The 19673-nt window shown below is 33.4% G+C and overlaps 1 protein-coding gene across 2 annotated transcripts in view; it reads right to left on the bottom strand.

Annotated features, from left to right (window-relative positions):
• Positions 1 to 19673, bottom strand: part of LOC114325900 (phosphatidylinositol 4-phosphate 3-kinase C2 domain-containing subunit alpha) — a 285129-nt gene that overhangs the window by 12568 nt on the left and 252888 nt on the right. For both annotated transcript variants that reach the window (XM_028274045.2, XM_028274046.2), the window contains exons 24-25: positions 16091 to 16287; positions 4340 to 4581 (exon numbers count right to left, since the gene is read on the bottom strand). In XM_028274045.2, coding sequence (XP_028129846.1) covers positions 4340 to 4581; positions 16091 to 16287 — 439 coding nt within the window. The remainder of the gene's footprint in view (positions 1 to 4339; positions 4582 to 16090; positions 16288 to 19673) is intronic.

Genomic DNA, 19673 nt, shown 5'->3' with positions numbered 1-19673 from the left:
TGTATTTTTTTTTCGAAAAATTATTTTTAATTGAATATTTTCACGGCCACCTAATAAAATTTCTTGCAATTAATGTTTGGCTTAAAGAATCACGAATAACTTACAAATTAAAGCACTTAAGTATAGGGAATGCTTAAGAAATAAAAAAGTACCATAAAATATCATTTCATCACAATACTAAAATACCATTCCATACCATAAAATACTAAAGTTCCATTTGAGAAAACTAAGAAAATACTCATTCCGAGTTTCGACCAACCCTGTATACTAAAATTTAACATTTCGCTATACTGTTAATGTTTAACAATAGTAGACTATATTAAAAATCATTTAAACATACAATAAAAATTTGATGTCAAATCACTACAATTCTACAGGGTGTAAATATTGCTACGAAATTAACAAAAAAACGTAATTATCTTTTAAACTACTCCGTATAATATTAGAAAACCATATATTTTAAGAAAGGAAACATTGAGGAGAATCCAAAAATGTAAAAATATACAGGGTGTTCCATTTAAAAAAACATAAGTTTGTATCAACCTGTCAATATGCACGCCCCTGTATATTTGAGAATATTTTTAAACTATGGTCCTATCAGTGCCCCAACTTTTATCTAAATAACTTTTTTTCGTATCTCTTACGACAAACGAGTAATTGGACTTTGTCATACTAATGCCCCACCTGTATGCACTCCCCCACTTATTGATCAACGGCTTCGGGCGGATGAATTGGTAAGTGACAGTACACCCTTTTGTCATAAGGTTGAGAAAGAGGCCCCGAAGGTGGATAAACCAAAAATTTGGTAAATGGCCTAAGGATGTAGAAGACAAGGGGAAACTATTACATTAAAGATCCTTAGGAAATCACTAGGACAAGAAACGATGTAGCAATGGTCCTTAGTCCCGGGCAAGGGATGCGAAGAATCTCCCAGCTCAAAATTGTGAAATCCGAAATTCAATTATGCCATGTATATGGAATGAAAACTCTTTACCAATCAGGAAAATTAGATAATGCCACTCAAGAAATGAAACGCTTAAATATACAAATAATAGGACTAAGCGAAAACCGGAGCATATAGAAAAAGAGGCTGAACACTATACTATTCCGGAGATAATCACTACCATCAAAATGATATATGTATTGTGATACCGAACGAGAGAATACGAGAAATGATGGGAGTAACACATACAATACTTGATGACATAAAAAAAAAACAGCTGGACAGAGAATGCCAGATGACAGGATCCCTAAACAGATTTTGGCATGGACACCACAAAAGAGAAGAAAAAGAGGAAGGCCGAGAAGAAGTTGGAGGGAGGGAATTGAAAAAGAACTAGAGGAAAGAGAAATCCCTCCAGGTCTACGGTTAAACAGAGAAGAATGGCGGTTAGGAGTCGGAAGGCGTCGGAGAACGCTGTAAACCGATAGTAGTAGTAGTGGTATTATATCACATACATCCACTATTCGCTCCGTGCATGACTGACGCGACACCTAGCGTAGTGGCCTGAAATTTTTGGCGAACACAATTTGACGTTAAACATATGCAGTCCATTCTTTCACGATTTTTGCTCTAAATTTTAAAGAACCGCTTGGATTGACATGAAATTTGGCATACGCATAACTTACATGTCAAAGAAAAAAAGTGATATTGTGCCGATGTGTGCTTTTCCACTGGGGGCGACTTTCACCCCCTCTTGGGGTGAAAAAATATATGTCCAAAATAAGTCCGGAAATGGATAAACTGACTAATTTTAAGTAACTTTTGTTCTATAGAACATTTTCGCCAAGTCAACACTTTTCGAGTTATTTGCGAGTGAATATGTTCATTTTTCAACAAAATAACTACATTTTTAGACGGTTTTTCGCAAATAACTCAAAAAGTAAGTATGTTATCGAAAAAACGTTCTTGGCAAAAGTATAGCATGTAAAAAAGTAAAAAACATGGTGTACGCGTTAGGTCTCTGGACCTCTAGAACCAGAGTTATAGCCAATGAAAAATAGATTCATATTCACCAAATTTCAAATAGAATATTTCGAAGTGAAATATCCAAAAAATTAAGCAATTTTTGGGAAAACCCATTGGGAAACATTTTTTGGTAACTTTTTTAAAGCGTTTAAAAAAATCTTTATTTTTGTTTTTATAAAAAGTTTCTAACATTAAATTTAAGCAAGTTACGCTCAAAATAAAGTTGGTCCCTTTTGTTTTGGCAAAAAAAAAATCGGGAAGACCACCCCCTAATTAGCAACTTAAATGAAATTAATCGTTACCGCTCCACAAAATGTTTTATTTATGTTGTGCTTATATGATCTGTAAGTTTCATCGATTCAAAGTGCTTATTTTTAAAAAAATTTCGTTTTAAAATAAAATTTTCAAAAATTTTAATTTTGAAAAATATACCTTTTTTAAAAATATCTTAAAAACTGTTAGAGATACCAAAAATCTCGAAAAACAAAAAAAGTCAGCATTGCTTTTCTGAATATCATGTATTTTTTTGTTTTTCTGTTAGACAAAAATTGATTAAGATTTGGTGTTTCTAAATTTGCAAACATTCGTGATCAGTGACTCGTTCAACCCCTTTTAACTACAGCCCTTTCAAAAATAAGGACCTTGAATCGATGAAACTTACAGATCCTATAAACAATACATACACGAGTCAAGAAACTTGTGAAGTCATAACGATTAAGTTCATTTGAGATACTAATTAGGGGGTGATTTTTCCGATTTTTTTACCAAAAAAAAAGGGACTAACTTTATTTTGAGCGTAACTTGTTTACTTTTGATGCTAGAATTTTTTTTTGATAAAACAAAAATGAAGCTTCTTTTTTTAAACACTTTAATTAAGTTGTAATGAGTTTTCCCCGAAATGTGCTTCATTTTTGGTTATTTCACGTTAAAGTATTCCATTTGGAATTTGACGAATATGAACCAATTTTTAATTAGCTATAACTCTGCTTCTACTAGGTACAGAGACGTGATATTTACACCATTTTTTAAAAAATTTTACAGGCTATATTTCTGCTACAAATGTTTTTTCGACAAAATACTTATTATCTGAGTTATTTTGTTGAAAAAATGAACATATTCCCTGGAAAATAACTCGAAAAGTATTGACTTAGTGAAAAAAATCTATAGAACAAAAGTTACTTAAAATTAGTCAGTTTATCCATTTCCGGACTTACTTTGGACGAATATTTTTTCACCCCCAATAGGGGGTGAAAACCACCCCCAATAGGGGGTGAAAACCACCCCCGGCGCAAAAGCACATATCGGCACAATATCACTTTTTTCTTTGACTTGTTAGCTATGTGTATGCCAAATTTCATGTTAATCCAAGCAGTTCTTTAAAATTTAGAGGTTTTGTAATCTTTTACCGTTAAAGAATGTACTAATGATTATGATACACATATGACATATTTGGCGTTATAATGTAATATTTTTATTTACTATTTTTTATCAAATTTATTATACAAACAATAAGTACAATTAACTCACCGGAGGGACCGCAGACGTTCGGATACAATTAGCGTCTCTTTGCAAAGACAATGACGTCGACTTTGCAAAGTAACAAGACACTTACTCAACACACACACTTCACATTACACCTGAGTTAATGATAAGTTATACAATTACGTGGCTAAAGGTTCTAGTTCTAAACCAAGGCCAGAATCAGAGAAAAAAAAAATAAGTACAATTGTCAAATAAACGTCAAATTAAAAAACGGATATTTTGAAGTTCTCTGAAGAAAATATCAATTTTAAGGATTTTTCTTCACTTTTTCGTTATAGTTTAGTTGTCGGTGTTAACATTAATTAAGTATACATCGAAAGCAATTAGGTAGTGTGAATTAGAATTACCAGATTTTAACATTACCTGGTTCTATTGAACTATCACTTTTGTGGTGTGTGTCTAACACAAAATGAAAATATATGACGATAGGAATATACCACCAGATCGGGGAAGGAAAGTCAGTATGAAAATATAAAAATAAATAATAAAAATCAAAACGGCAATAATAAGGTAAGCGAAATATCTATTGAAAAAAATTATTATTCACTCATTGTTCGCCAAAGTTGTCATATTTCGCCGTTACGGGCGCTGGCCTAGTTTCGTGTATCCCCACCATGGTCACGCACGGAGCCCATATTGTCACCACTGCTGTTTAATATAATATAGCAAAGCCATCTTCCACGAGGCTTTAGGAGAGTGTAAGGATGATTACAAATAGTGAAATCCTTAACACTTTAATCGCCAGAGCTAGTCTTAAAAAAATTCTGGGGACCACGTGTATATTTTCGAGTATTGTTTCTATGTATTTCAAGATAGATATTATCTTACCATCTCCATAAAACTTGGGTGACAATTTTTCTTGACAACTTTTGTCTTTCTTTTAGTACTTTTCTGAGCATCCGGCTGTAAGTACACCTTGACATACGTTGAAGGTTCTTGACTGTTCGCTAGACGCGGCAATCCCCTCGCATGTTGAACCATAACACAGAATACTCCTTTTCTGTATTGTAACGATAATTTTAATTGGCCTTTGAGACGTCCGGATTCGTGGAAATCTCCAGTAGTTCGGTCTAAAAGAAAAATCAATCTTAATATTGTGAACAAATACTGAAGATTTTTAACTTTTATCTTCTAATATAAACCTAATTTTCTAAATAAATTGCAAAGTAAAAACTTTTTAAATAAAAATGTATACCATTTTTATTCAGTTGCAATGCGAAGGCAAAACAATCTTACTTTTCAATTAGAATACGGAGCGCAGTCCAGTCCTCTGAATCGCGATTTTCGGCTCTTATTGGAGCCTCATCGGAGAGAACGTAGGCACTGTTCTCCATACCCTAATTGACCAGCACCGAGAGCTTTTCCCACCCATTGCAACCGAAGTGAAGGTATTAGGTGACTAGCGTCATCTGGCAATATAAAGATGATGTAGTTTTCAATCCTAATAGCAAAATTAATAATATTGAAAATATTAAAAACATTACTAAAAGATTTTTAAATTGAAAACTTATTGGTACACTTTCCTCGTGACACCTCCAAGGCTTCTACAATATACAAGCACATGGATGCTTCAGTGAAGACAAAGGGAAGGAATTCTACACTATGCAATTCACATCCCCCGTCTGCAGCTTGGTAAAGTTCCAACGGAAAATGCACTTGGTTACTCTACGGAGTAATACGACTATAAATAAAAATGCATACCATTTTTATTCAGTTGCAATGCGAAGGAAAAACAATCTTACTTTTCAATTAGAATACGGAGCGCAGTCCAGTCCTCTGAATCGCGATTTTCGGCTCTTATTGGAGCCTCATCGGAGAGAACGTAGGCACTGTTCTCCATACCCCAATTGACCAGCACCGAGAGCTTTTCCCACCCATTGCAACCGAAGTGAAGGTATTAGGTGAATAGCGTCATCTGGCAATTGAAAGATGAAGTAGTTTTCAATCCTAATAGCAAAATTAATAATAGGTGCGTTCGCGGGTACAGTTGACAAATTGTCGCCGACAATTTCTAACCTCATTTAATATAAATAATATCGTTAATAGATAAATAAACAAGGTATATCTACTTTTAATTAATATTAATAACTAATTATTAAATTATAATATTAAAATATACCTTGTATATTTATCTATTAACGATATTATGTATATCATTTTAAAGTGCGCATGAGTTTTGCTGCTAATTTGTCGCCGACTAGTCGTCGACAGGCTCCCGCGAACGCACCTATTATTGAAAATATTAAAATATTGTGGTGTCAAGTATGTCAAGGTGTTCCTTCCGTTTGTCTTCACTGCAGCATCCATGTGCTTGCATATTGTAGAAGCCTTGGAGGTGTCACCAGGAAAGTGTACCAATAAGTTTTCGCTTTAAAAATCTTTTAGTAGTTTTTAATATTTTCAATATTATTAATTTTGCTATTAGGATTGAAAACTACTTCATCTTTCAATTGCCAGATGACGCTAGTCACCTAATACCTTCACTTCGGTTGCAATGGGTTGGAAAAGCTCTCGGTGCTGGTCAATTAGGGTATGGAGAACAGTGCCTACGTTCTCTCCGATGAGGCTCCAATAAGAGCCGAAAATCGCGATTCAGAGGACTGGACTGCGCTCCGTATTCTAATTGAAAAGTAAGATTGTTTTGCCTTCGCATTGCAACTGAATAAAAATGGTATACATTTTTATTTATAGTCGTATTACTCCGTAGAGTAACCAGGTGCATTTTCCGTTGGAACTTTACCAAGCTGCAGACGGGGGATATGAATTGCATAGTGTAGAATTCCTTCCCTTTGTCTTCACTGCAGCATCCATGTGCTTGCATATTGTAGAAGCCTTGGAGGTGTCACCAGGAAAGTGTACCAATAAGTTTTCAATTTAAAAATCTTTTAGAAATGTTTTTAATATTCTCAATATTATTAATTTTGCCATTAGGATTGAAAACTACTTCATCTTTTAAAAACTTTTTATAATTTGGTTATATGCTTGTGATATAATTTTAGGCGATAAATCTTTACGCTATACTGATATACGAAAATGTGCCAACTGTACACCTTTATTGCATGACTGAGAAGTTAAAAATTGGCAGAGGGGTGCGATAGGGAAAGACATTGTCGCCAAAACTATTTATAACAATCACGGAGTATGTATTTATGATTCGAGTGGGACTTAAAGGTATTAACGTCGATGGAACGAAACTAAATCATCTTCGATATACCGATGAAATTGTTCTCATAACAGATGATTTAGGAGAAGCCAAAGTTGTTACAACAACCACAGCAAGTAACACAGAGAGTCGGTTTCAAGATAAACTATGGGAAAACAAAAATGATGATTAATCGAAAAATGGCCCAGAGAAGTTGTCGAAAGATGTGTGTATGTACAACCAAACATACATTTTGAGCTTAGGAAAATGTTCGTATGTTTATTTTTGATCAATGTGAGCTACTAAGGACGGTAAGGGTCGGGCTGCATTCAGAAAAATGAGAGATGTGTTTAAAACAAATGTCTCAATCCATTTAAAAAGGAAAGCTTTCAACAGTCACATACTTAGCAGAAACCTTGACTCTCACAAAAAAATCAGCGGAAAAAATGAGAAGAACCCAACGTAAAATGGAGAGATCAATGCTTGGAATAAGCTTAAGAAATAGACAAAGAAGAGGAAGATCGTAGACGAAACCGAGTGAAAGATATTATCGAACGCATTACAAGGCAAACATGGAGATGGGCGAGACATGTTGCAATAATGAAAGACTGATCGATGAATGATCGACGCCCTCAAACGAATTGTGACCAATAATTGGATAGCACTTGATAGAGTTTTTATCATTTTTTTTCTTCAAGTAAATTGAAAATATGAGGGCAGTTCTGCATTTTAGTTCAAATTTATTTTGGTTTGAATACGTTTTGCTAAATGTTCAAATGAATGGTTTCGCACATTTCCAATGAAGATGTTCTTCAGATGATGAATTAAGAACGTCTGCTCATAAGCATCATAAAGAAGAGAAAAACAGAATAATTCGGCCATATAATTCGAGGACCTAAATACCATCTGATTCGCCTTATAATGCAAGGAAAAGTGGAGGGAAAGAGATGGATTGGTCGAAAGAAACTTTCATGGCTACGTAATATTAGACAATGATGTAGCTACACAGCAGAAGAATTATTTCGCGCAGCAGCCGATAGAGAGAGGTTTCAGGAAATTGTAAACCTGATGACGGGCAACGTCTGAATACAGACACGGCACCTACAGAAGAAGAAATGTTCAAAAAAGTTTTTCAAGTCTATTTAGTGTGTTTTTTCTTAAAATTAACCACCAGCAGCAGAAAACGAAATCTGTCAGAATCTAACTGCAATAGAATTGTTACCCTTCGCGAAGAAGAATACACACAAATTGAGTTCTCTGAAAGGTTTAATGTCATTCAGTAAACCATTTCAAGAGTTTTAACACATTTTGCTGTCACTGCCACTATTATACTATAAATAACGAGATAGTATCTTCCCATAGCTCAAATACGTCCGAGTTCGCGCATGATGACGTGACTGGAGAGCGGAAGTTGAATTTGAATTCTTGTTAAAGTTAAATGGGATTTGTATGCAGTATGTGATGAAATTATTCAATTAGCAACATAACATTAAACTTCAATGTATTCGAAGAAAATTTAGGTCCGAGATTCCTGTTAAAATAACTGTCAAAAATAAAATATAAAATACACTTAGCTTACAACCTCGAACAATTCAAACTACTCGGACATTACGAATGATTACGAACCATTTCGAACTTGCCGGTCTCCAGTTACGTCACGACTTCAGGATGTGCAATATATTATCTTGTTATTTATAGTATCATGACTGCCACTATCTAACATCTCACTTGACAAGAAAATGTATGGTGGACGCCTAAGCAGAAATGCACAGTACACTAGGAAGAAGAAGATGCCACTGCGAGCAGTTCAAGAAGATCCGGATACCATTCGCCATGATATTATGATATAAATAACGAGATAGTGGGGGCTACAGTTATGTATCTTTACGTAAGCTGATTACGTACGGTAAACTCGAATTACAGGCTGTAATCCCACAAAACACATGTACGTAAAATCGGTATGATGTAGCAACAATATCCAAGCGGTTGCCTACCTTCGTATGTAATTTCTTTTAGGTAAACGCACGCGTCAACATTTCTAAACTAAAATTATTTGCCGTTTAGTTAGGTTATGATATTAATAATTATTATGTTATTAAAACGTTTTTAACTATTTTTAATGGGAAATAAGCCACAATTTTACTAAAAAAATGATTTTATTAACATTATTATGAGTTATTAAAATTATTTTGTTTTGTAAAATTGTGGCTTATTTCCCATTAAAAATAGTTTATAAAAATGCCACAAGGAAATAGATTCAGAACAATTATTATGTTATTTTTTTTATTTGTGAAACCAAGTTGTTTGTGTGTTACACCTGTATTTGATTTTTAGTTTAATTTTTAAGTGATTTTTTAGTTTAATTAGTTGTTTAGTACTTCAATATATTATGTCATAAAGTGAGTTCTTGTTTTTGTTCTAAGTAGCTTTCACTATTTCCTACTAACACTACATCATCAGGATACAGTAAGTACCAGGCAATGTTACCCTGCTAGGCCTTGATCCTGCATACAAAAAAAAGTTAATTCATAGCAAGCTGAAAATTTGTTATAATAGCTTAGTGTCGGACAAACTATGATGTAGGCAAACACTGGAACAGGGGAAGTCTTAATTGTGGAACAGTTTAAAAATTTTGAATGTCAGATTACGAAAACGTCCCATGTATTTTGTCAGACAGAACATCCAATTGATTTGTTACCTATTCATTAAACTCTCATGCAAAAATCAGACTGCTATTACTAACCAACATGATTCCTGTCATTTGACCTGTTCTTCGTGTTCCACTCATTAAAATGCCCAGTTGGTGATAAAAGCCAGTCTGATTTTTGCATGAGAATTTAATGAAATGGTAACAAATCAATTGGAAGTTCTGTCCGACAAAATACATGAAACATTTTTGTAGTCTGAAATTCCAAGTTTTTAACCTGTTCCACAATTAAAACTTCCCCTGTTCCTATGCATCAAAGTTTGTCCGACTAGACACTGTTAAGCCATTAACAAATTTTCAACTTTCTTTTGGTATGTGGGATCCAGGTCTATGCAGTTTCCTTGTTTACTGATCCAAAACTAATGAGTATCAATAAGAACTGAAAACTTACTGTGGCTCTCCCATATTTTGATGATGTGACTAAGTAGTTTTATGACTCTGTAGTTTGTTCATTATTGTATTTTTTTTTCTAAACAGGTACGAATATACTGCTTCTCCATCATTTAGCACTTGTCTAACTTCCATAATTCTATTAAATAAACGTGTTAGCCAACTTCTTCCTGTCTTTCCTAATGGCTTCCACACTTCCCCAGGAATATCCTCTGGTTCCCTTTTCTTTCTTTATTTTTTGAACTGCTTGGGCCACTTCCTCGTGGTTAATGCGAGTTAACTGTAAAATCAAGATAGGAAGTATATATATTAGCATGTCTCGCAACTAGGATGGAAAAAATACAGTATGTTTAAGATATGCAACGACAGACATGTGTCTTAGACTTATTAGCTATCATCAGTACAATATAGCCAAGTTAGAATAGGTCTGCGTTAACCTTTCCTTGTTTGAAAAACTCTGAGAAAAACCTTGATAGTTTCAAACATTCTAAACATTTGGCATTCCTTTCCTCAGGTAGCTGCAGCTTCCTCCTTGGATGTGTTAGTTGTTGCTCTGGAATCGTCAAGGTCTTCTAACGTTATTGTCACAAATTGGTTGCATTGCTCCTGTAGTGATCCTTTCCCAAGCTAACATACACCTATTCTAACTTGGCTATACAGTACTGATGACGCCTTATGAGTCAGAAACATGTGTAACATACTTTGTTTTTTTTCCATCGTCATTGCGAGATATGCTGATATATACTTCCTATCTTGATTTTACTATTAACTCACATCATTAACCTTCTCTTCCATCGGATATTGTACAAATGAGTTTGATAAGAAACAAACATCCATAGAGATATAAAAATGCAATAGTTGTTGCCTTAAAAAGATATCAACTAACAAGATTTAAGTAATGTACCATATATACCAAATGAACCATTGAAAATGTAAATAAAAACATAAATCATTAAGTTTTTCAAAAACTAAGTACAGTTGACATTATAATGGCTAATGTTATTAAATATTTGGAAGTGTGACTCTTGGTTCCTGTTCTTCGTTAATAAACGTTTATATCCAACATTTTCAATGGTTCATTTGACTAGCTACATTACTTATCTTGTTAGTTGATATCTTTTAAGGTAACAACTGTTGAATTTTTATATCTCTATGGATGTTTGTTTCTTATTAAACTCTTTTATTCTCTACCTATTGATTGAAAAACCCACCACTTTCGAGTGATCCTTATTTGATACAGACGGTGGAGAATAAAGGCAAAGAATCTGGCTACTTCATCATTTACTGAAGATGTTTTCGTTTACAAATCTCAAATATGTAAACATCCTAGTAGGTATAGCATACAGCAATGTAGATGAACTGATAATGTTTATAGATTTGTAAACAAAACATCTTCACTAAATGGATGAAGTAGCTGAATTCTTAGTCTGTTATCTGTATTTTGAGGTTGCAGTCATTAAGTTAAAGGGCAGGATAAAAAAACTCTGTTAACACATTCACGGACATGCTTCACATGTAGCCACATCTTATGGAGTAAGTGACTATATTATATGCAGTTGTGTCAGTGAATGTGTTAATATTAACCTTTCACAAAATTTATTTGTTTCATCAAGTCTAAAATAAATTTGTAATTATTTTCTCAGTAAATACAATGAAATTAAGAGGAAAAAGCATTGTATAAAATAAGCATAACAACTTACAACATGAGGTTAGTCCATTAAATTTTAAACATTATCACTAAACATAAAAACTATAAGATTGTTGATCTATTAGTACATAATTACAATGCTTTATTTTATTATTATCTCACAGTAATAGTTTATGGCACTAAAATATCTCATAAAAAGTTTCGGATTACTTGTCCTGTGTTTCAAACGGTTTACTGGTTATCTCGTAACTGAAGTCACTCTAGATTCTAGATTTAAATTATGTCTTTCTGCCACAGCATTAAGTTCATAATAACAGATTTACAAAATTCATCTTCTCAAAATACATATAAACATTAAACTTAAAAACAAAGCAAAAAGTTAGGTTAACATGCTGTAACTGACAGTCAAGACTCAAGACATGACAGAATACACCATACACCTTACGTTTTGATGACTGTAATCTGATGTACGTAATTCTGAACTTTACACACGTGTGTAATCACTTTACGTAAATGATACATCATAGCCCCCAGTATCTTCCCGTAGCTCAAATACGTCCGAGTTCGCACATGATGACGTACTGGACACCGGAAGTTGAATTTGAATTCTTGTTAAAGTTAAATGGGATTTGTATGCATTCTGTGATGAAATTATTCAATTAGCAACATAACATTAAACTTCAATGTATTCGAAAAAAAATTAGTGTCGAGATTCCTGTCAAAATAACTGACATAAATAAAATATAACATACACTTAGCTTACAACCGCGAACAATTCAAACTAATCGGACATTACGAATGATTACGAATCATTACGAACCATTTCGAGCTTGCCGGTCTCCAGTTACGTCACGACTTCAGGATGTGCAATATATTATCTTGTTATTTATAGTAACATGCTATTCGCGAGGACCCGCAAAATGGGCGACACCTGGCGGTAAATTTCAAAAGCTTCAACTTTGGGAAAACATTGAAATTGTCATTAATTTGTGTACATATTTTCGGTCGGTTTATATTGTAATTAACACTGACTTCGACTTCAAAAAACTATTGCAGTGTTCCTCAATGTTTAAAAGATTTACATTCAACGTGTTACGGCTTCGAGAGCAAATGACAAATGAATTGTTTTCCCGAAGTTATCATCCATCTTTGAAATTTTGAGCGCCTTCTGTCGGAATTGGCTATTGCGAATAACTAATGCTTTGTGGAAAATCAATGGTGACGATAATGTCTTTGTAATGGCGATATATTGCTAATGACTAGTTTTCAGAAATCTGTGTACAAATTATAGAAACGGGTGTTTAGCCCAATAAATGACCGTTTTGGAGTGTAATTTCCAGGGGCAACTCCGAATTGCATGAAAATTTGGATTTAGGTTCTCCTTACCCTCCACTTCAAAGTTGAATTTGTGCCGTTGGTTGCTTTTACTTGGAGGGTGACATTTACCCCTTTTCAGGGGGTGAAAAAGGCGTGTTTAAAATAAGGCCGGAAATGGATAAATTGACTTATTTTAAGCACCTTTTGTTCTATAAAGTTTTTTTACGCAAGTCAATACTTTTCGAGTTATTCGCGATTTAAAATGTTGATTTTTCGACAAAAATCTACGTTTTCAAACCATTTTTTCCAAATAACTCAAAAGTAAATATTTTATCGAAATAGTTATTTTTCTACAACCACTATTCAAAGTGCACTTTTCTGCACGGTTTTATGTTAGCAAACTTGATATTTTCTCACAGTATAAGATATTTGACATTAGTGTGCAGAAAAGTGACGTTTCTGTGCCGCAAAGTGACGTTTCTGTGCCGCAAAGTTCTTTTCTGCACAGTTGACTACCTCATTCTGAGTAACGTTATATTCTGTTTACATCCGTGGACTACCGCATTCTGAGTACCGTTATATTCTGTTTACATCCGTGGTTAAACTTTAGACAAATATATAACCTATAAGACAATTATTATATTTAACTATAGCATAGAAACTAAATTATGGATGTTACAACTGTTTTATTTTACAATTTTATTCTTATTAAACATTTTATAATTATCAAATAACCAATAAGGATTTAGCAACCTGTGCAAGAGACGTCGAATGAAGTAGGTTTTGTGTAAATCCGTGACTGCATAAATATAATTTCAATAATGTGTAATAATTGTTTAAATTTAAACAAATTAAGGCAGTGCATTAATTTTTTAACTGATTTCTGTGCAATTTATTTAGGTATAAGGAATTTAAATTGATTAGTAGGTATTAATTAAATACAGTTTAAAATTTATCACATAGGTACCTATTATAATTAATCGTCGTTTGGAAATTGTGATTTTTATTTTTAGGAAAAACTGTGCTTGTAGAAAAAGTATAGTGTGAAACACGTGCAGAAAGGTAATTTCTCACTCGTTTGAATTGCGGCACTCGCTTGCGCTCGTACCGCAACTTTTCAAACTCGTGAGAAATTAGTACCTTTCTGCACTTGTTGCACAATATACTATTTCCTAACAAGTGCAGAAAGTCATTCTTTTCCGCACGCGACTGCAGTTTGCCGAACGACGCGAAGCGGGAGTTCGGCAAGCAGTCGAGTGCGGAAAAGAGACTTCCTGCAAGAGTTAGGAACAATATTTTTTCTAAGAGTATTTAAAAAATTACCAAATCTTAATCAATTAATTTAATTAATATGAAAATATATACACAAATTAATTCTTTGACAAGGTTGTCAAAACCAAACTTTCAATATAATTAGTTAGCATGACGAAGATCTTGGTTTCCATGACGATGATTCAAAACGACTATTATTGTCTACCGATTTGACTTTCGAATATTATGTCAAAATAATTTTATTTCATCGAATTGTCGCGTTAATTTCATTAAAACAGGAACACAATAAGATATATTTGAAATAAATTAGTAAATAATATCTAAATATTAGTTTATTGCATGTATTATAATTACTTTAAGGCCATATTAACATATCTAAATTAACACGCGTGCGGAAAAGTAAAAACCGCGTGCGGAAAAGTAACACGCGTGCGGAAAAGTAACACGCGTGCGGAAAAGTAACACGCGTGCGGAAAAGTGAAACTTTCTATACTAAAATGCGTGCGCGAAAGTAGACATTTTTGCACGCTCGTAGAAAAAAAATATTTTTAGCAAAAGTGAAGTCTATAAGAAACCAAAAAAATGGTGTACCAGTAAAGTCTACAAATTGAATAAAAACAAAGTTGTAGCTCATGAAAAATACGTTCTTATTCGTCTAATTCCAAATCGAATAATTCAACGCGAAATCACCGAAGAAAGAAGCGTTTTTCGGGAAAACCTTATTAACATTTTTGAAGTATCGAAAAAAGCTTATTATCTGTTTTTGACAAAAGTTTACAGCATCAAAAATAAACGAGGTACACTGAAAAAAAAAGTTGGCCCCTTTTTATCGGTAAAAAAAAATCGTGAAAACCTCCCTCTATTTAGTACCCTAAATGAAATTAATCGTTTGGCTTTACCATATATTTTAACTGTATGTGTATTGTTTATTTGATCTATAAGTTTGATTGGTTTGAAGTGCTTATTTTTGAAAACATTTGGTTTTATAGTAATAAAAAATTTTCTAAAAATTTTTGAAAAATTGAATTTTTTCAAAATAACTTAAAAAGTATTAGTGATAAGAAAAATCTTAAAGAGTAAAAAAATGTAGGTTTTGTTATTATAAATATGCTAGTTTCATTTTGTTTCTCCGTAAGACAAAAATTGGTTAAGATATGGCTGTTCAAAATTTACATACACTCCTGATTAACCCATTCAAGCTTTCTCAATTATAACCCTTTCAAAAATAAACACTTTAAACCGGTGAGACTGACAGATCATATAAAAAATAGATAGGTAAGTAAATTGTTTGTAAAGCGGTAGCGATTAATATCATTTGGGGAGCTAAACACGGCGAGATTTTCATGAGTTTTTACAAAAAAAGAGGGCCAACTTTATTTTGAGCGTAAGTCGCTTATTTTTAATGATAAAACTTTTGTTTAACAATTAAAACAAAGCTTTTTATAAACACTTTAAAACAGTTTAAATGGGTTTTTTCCGAAAGGTGCTTAATTTTTCGGTGATTTCACCTTGAAATATTCGATTTGGAATTAGACGAATAAGAACGTATTTTTCATGAGCTACAACTTTGTTTTTGTGATTGATAGACTTTACTGATACACCATTTTTTTGGGTTTTTTATAGGCTACACTTTTGGTAAGGATATGTTTTTCGATATAATATTTACTTTTTGAGTTATTTGCGAAAAACCGTGTGAAAACGTAGTTTTTTTGTCGAAAAATCCACATTTTCAATGGCAAATATCTCGAAAAGTATTGACTTACGTAAAAAACGCTATAGAACAAAAGTTGCTTAGAACCAGTCAATTTATCCATTTCCCATCTTATCTTGAATGTATGTTTTTTCACCCCCGAGAAGGGGGTGAAGAGGGTGACTGTCACCCCCCAAGTAAAAGCAACCAACGGCACAATTTCAACTTTGAAGTGGAGAGTAAGTAGAACCTAAATCCAAATTTTCATGCAATTCGGAGTTGCCCCTGAAAATTACACGGTATCGCCGAATTTCCCGTTCATTTATTGGGCTAGTTGTAAGTGGTAATCTTTCACATTTCCCTTTATATTAACACATTCGTAATTTTTTTACTTTATATTTAAGGCAACTTACCTTTAACTTTCTTTGAATACTCCTCCGAATATTGTTGATCCCTCAGTAACGGGTGGAAAAATGTGTACACTAAATCTGAATGAGCGATCTCATGAGCACACAAGAATAACGATTTCACAAAAAGACTTATTTCATGAAAGCGTTTCTGAGCAACCTGTTTGATGTTTGAGCGACCCATATGTAAACCTGTTGATAAACTGAAACAAAATAATTGAAATTAATAAAAGCCAGTTAAGAGCAAAACATCTTTTTTTTACTAATGGGAAAGTGGTTGGTACTGGCACGGCTGAAAAGAGAAAGATTTTACGAGCATCCTATATAAGTGATAGAGAAAGAGCTATATTGGACTATTTAGTATACCTTAAATGAGAATCTCGTGCCGGGCACGAGAGGGTATCTATTATTTGAGTTTCTTTAAGTGCTGGCTTGTCGCTTTGGTTATGTCTATTTTCTGTTAAAGTTTTTGTATTTATAATATTATTATTAAACGTTTAGTGCATCATGATCGTGGGTGTAGTATAAATAATATTTTGATTATTTCTTAAGTTTAATTTATTAACTGACAATGAATCAGATTAGTATCTTAAAAAACTCTTTTGGTGATTTTTCTTTACAAATTTTATAAGGTTTTGTGGAGCTTTCGAGTTAGCTTAAAGAGGTCACGACGAAAAAAAATTCACGAAATAGAGGCATATTTAAGGAACTGGTCAATTTTAGCGCCGAATTAGACAACGACTTAAAGGTTCATAATATTTAAAGTTCCAGATCTTTCAAAGGTCTACCGTCTCCTGACATGTAGTTGCTTCTAATTTATTTATGTCGGAGAAGTTTTCTGCTTATAAGGGTCGGTTCCCCGAATCATTTTTTAATGAAACATGGAGACAATTTTAATTTGGAGACATCCAAGAAGGATGTATCGTAAACTTTAAAAGTAGTATTAACACAACTTGGTGCCTGTGTGTAAATAATGAAATAGTATTATTTTTATAATTTTGTAAATAGAGACTAAATCGTAATACAAGCTAAGTAATATTAGCAGTAAATAATGGTTGTAAGTTAAGAGTTTTTTATTGTTAATGAATTTACGGAACTGTTTTGATAAATTTTGAACAATTTCTTGGCATCTCAGATAAATATACATAAGATACATAAGGTAAAAGTATCAGCGCCTATTTTTTTTAATTGTTGTTTTATAACTTTTTTGACAATATCGTGAACCCGTCAGTGAAATTGTATTCATTGTTTTTAAAAGAATTCGATCAATCCAGAGGCGTGCTGTCCATGGAAGCGGGGGAAGCGCCGCTTCCCTATTTATTCGTCGATATAAGAAAATATATTATTAATTAATATTTAATAATAAAATTTTTTGCCTAATCCAAATAATCTACATATTACCTAGCCAATAGGCATTGAAAAATATTAAAAATTAATCGCGTACGCACGAACTCAATATGCACACAATTCAACTATTTGGTCCACTCCTGACAGAAGCGCATCTCAAAATCGCCGCTTGTCATGCAGTTGTCCCTTTTAAAATTGGTCAGGGTTCAATGACCGCAGCCACTAGTCGCGCGAATTTTGGTATGCCATGGAAGCGCTCGTCGTATCGCCTTCCCGAAAGTGAGATGCTCCGACTGTTACTGCTGCTAAGGGGTGCTTAGGTATTACATACATTCGCTTAAAGAATATTTCGATTTAAATTTTTTGCAGAGATATTTCCTTTTACTGATCTTTTATTTGACATTTTACAGAAATCAAATGGTATTGCATTTTGTATAAGACAAATTGATGACTTTATTAATAGATAATTAAAAAAACGAGAGCAGTTTAAAAATATTTGGGATAAAACTGAACATATGGGGTTTGAACATGAAAGAAAAATAATGAAGATTGATAATTTCGGAGACAGAGAGACAGAGAAAACAGAGGAAACAAAGAGACCTTTTGATAATATTCTACAACAAATGAATTCTAGCTTTCAAAATTTTAACGATTTAAAATTTGTAGAATTATATATAATCTTAATATTTCTAATTATAATTCATCAAAATTTCCCACAGAGGAATTTATGTCATTACGATTAAATAATGAAAATTTTTTGATATCCCAGAAATCTGGGATTTCTTTATAACTACTGGTTTAAACAAGTCGCTGTGTGAAGTGGTCAAGTTGTGTGAATTAGTACTACTAACTATCCCAACCACAAGTGCATCAGTTGAACGAAGTTTTGCAGTATTAAGATGCATTAAAAGTTTCAAATTAAGAGTTTAAAAGAAATTCAACAAGCGAAGACAGACTTTGAAAGTTAGCCCTATTATCCATTAAAAAAGACTGCATTCAACAATTATCAGAAGTTGATAGGAGAATAGACCTCGAGTATAAATAAGTGTCGTTTTAGTGAAAGTTGTGTGTTGTGGAAAATGCCTCGGAGTATATTTTTTTAATATGATTCTTCTTTAGAAAACCAAGCCCGGCGCGAGGACTCAAGGCCCGAGCTAGCAATACAGATCAATGATAGGTCACTAGTCACTAGAAATAGCGGGAATAGAGTGCCTCACGCATTCACGCGTCACGGATTTAGTGTGTGAGTCCTTGTACGCAGGACGTCTCACATAATTAAGTACTTTGCTGATAGAGAGCCCCTGCGCATCAGAGTGTTATCAGGTGGAAAGTTGCTCGACCCTCGACCCTTAAGAAAATATTTTTATATCCTTATTGAATCGCTTCCCCTTTCGAAAAAGTCACCGCACGCCACTGGATCAATCCGATACGTTAAGTGATCTCTACGCGTAAGAAACTTTTCAAATTAATAATCCCAGCCATGCATCCGATTGCGATTGTGTGAATTCTTTTTTATAAGATCTGCTTCGACAGGGACGTCAAGCCGTCCCTAGATTTACGATTTACTTATAAGAAGCGCTGTGGAATATTAGCCGATAGGCAACCAATTATACATTTCACCACAATTTCACCCGTATTTGAATGGCAGAGTCCGGCAGATACTAATCTGCCGATCGGTGGTGGACAGACACCAGCAGCCAGCAGGCAAGGCACGTACCAAGCCACGTACCCTGCTAATAGTGCGCTCGGGATGAAATTAATTATGAAATAAAGTAGCTTTTGGAATTTTAAATCTCGGTTAGTTTTCACTTTAGCAGATTTTCGTTAACAGCTTTTGGAAGTTTTTAATTTTATTAATAAAGGCGACAATTTTGCAAGTGATGATATCTCGATCCGTGAAGCAATCGGTTTGAAAACTTTACTAAATGATTATTTTTTTACATATTTTTAAGAAAGTGTTTACCCAAACTGATGTGATATTCAATGTTGTTCAAAATCAGTCAACGAAGTGTATTAAAACTATCCATCATTCTTTAATCAAATAAACTAAGGAAATTAATTAAAAGTTTTATATGCTGATCCAAATATTTTCGGAAGATGGGATAAATTACAAAATATGTATAATTTTATATACTTCAATTCATTGCAACAAACTGTTCCCGAAAATAATAAATTATTATCATGAATTCTCTAATCGCTACCAACTTTTGCCTTAAATGAAAGGGATTAATTTGTCTTGTCT

Source organism: Diabrotica virgifera, chromosome 6 (assembly GCF_917563875.1).
Source record: "Diabrotica virgifera virgifera chromosome 6, PGI_DIABVI_V3a".
Classification (NCBI taxonomy): domain Eukaryota; kingdom Metazoa; phylum Arthropoda; class Insecta; order Coleoptera; family Chrysomelidae; genus Diabrotica; species Diabrotica virgifera.
This window is presented reverse-complemented; position numbering and strand designations above follow the sequence as displayed.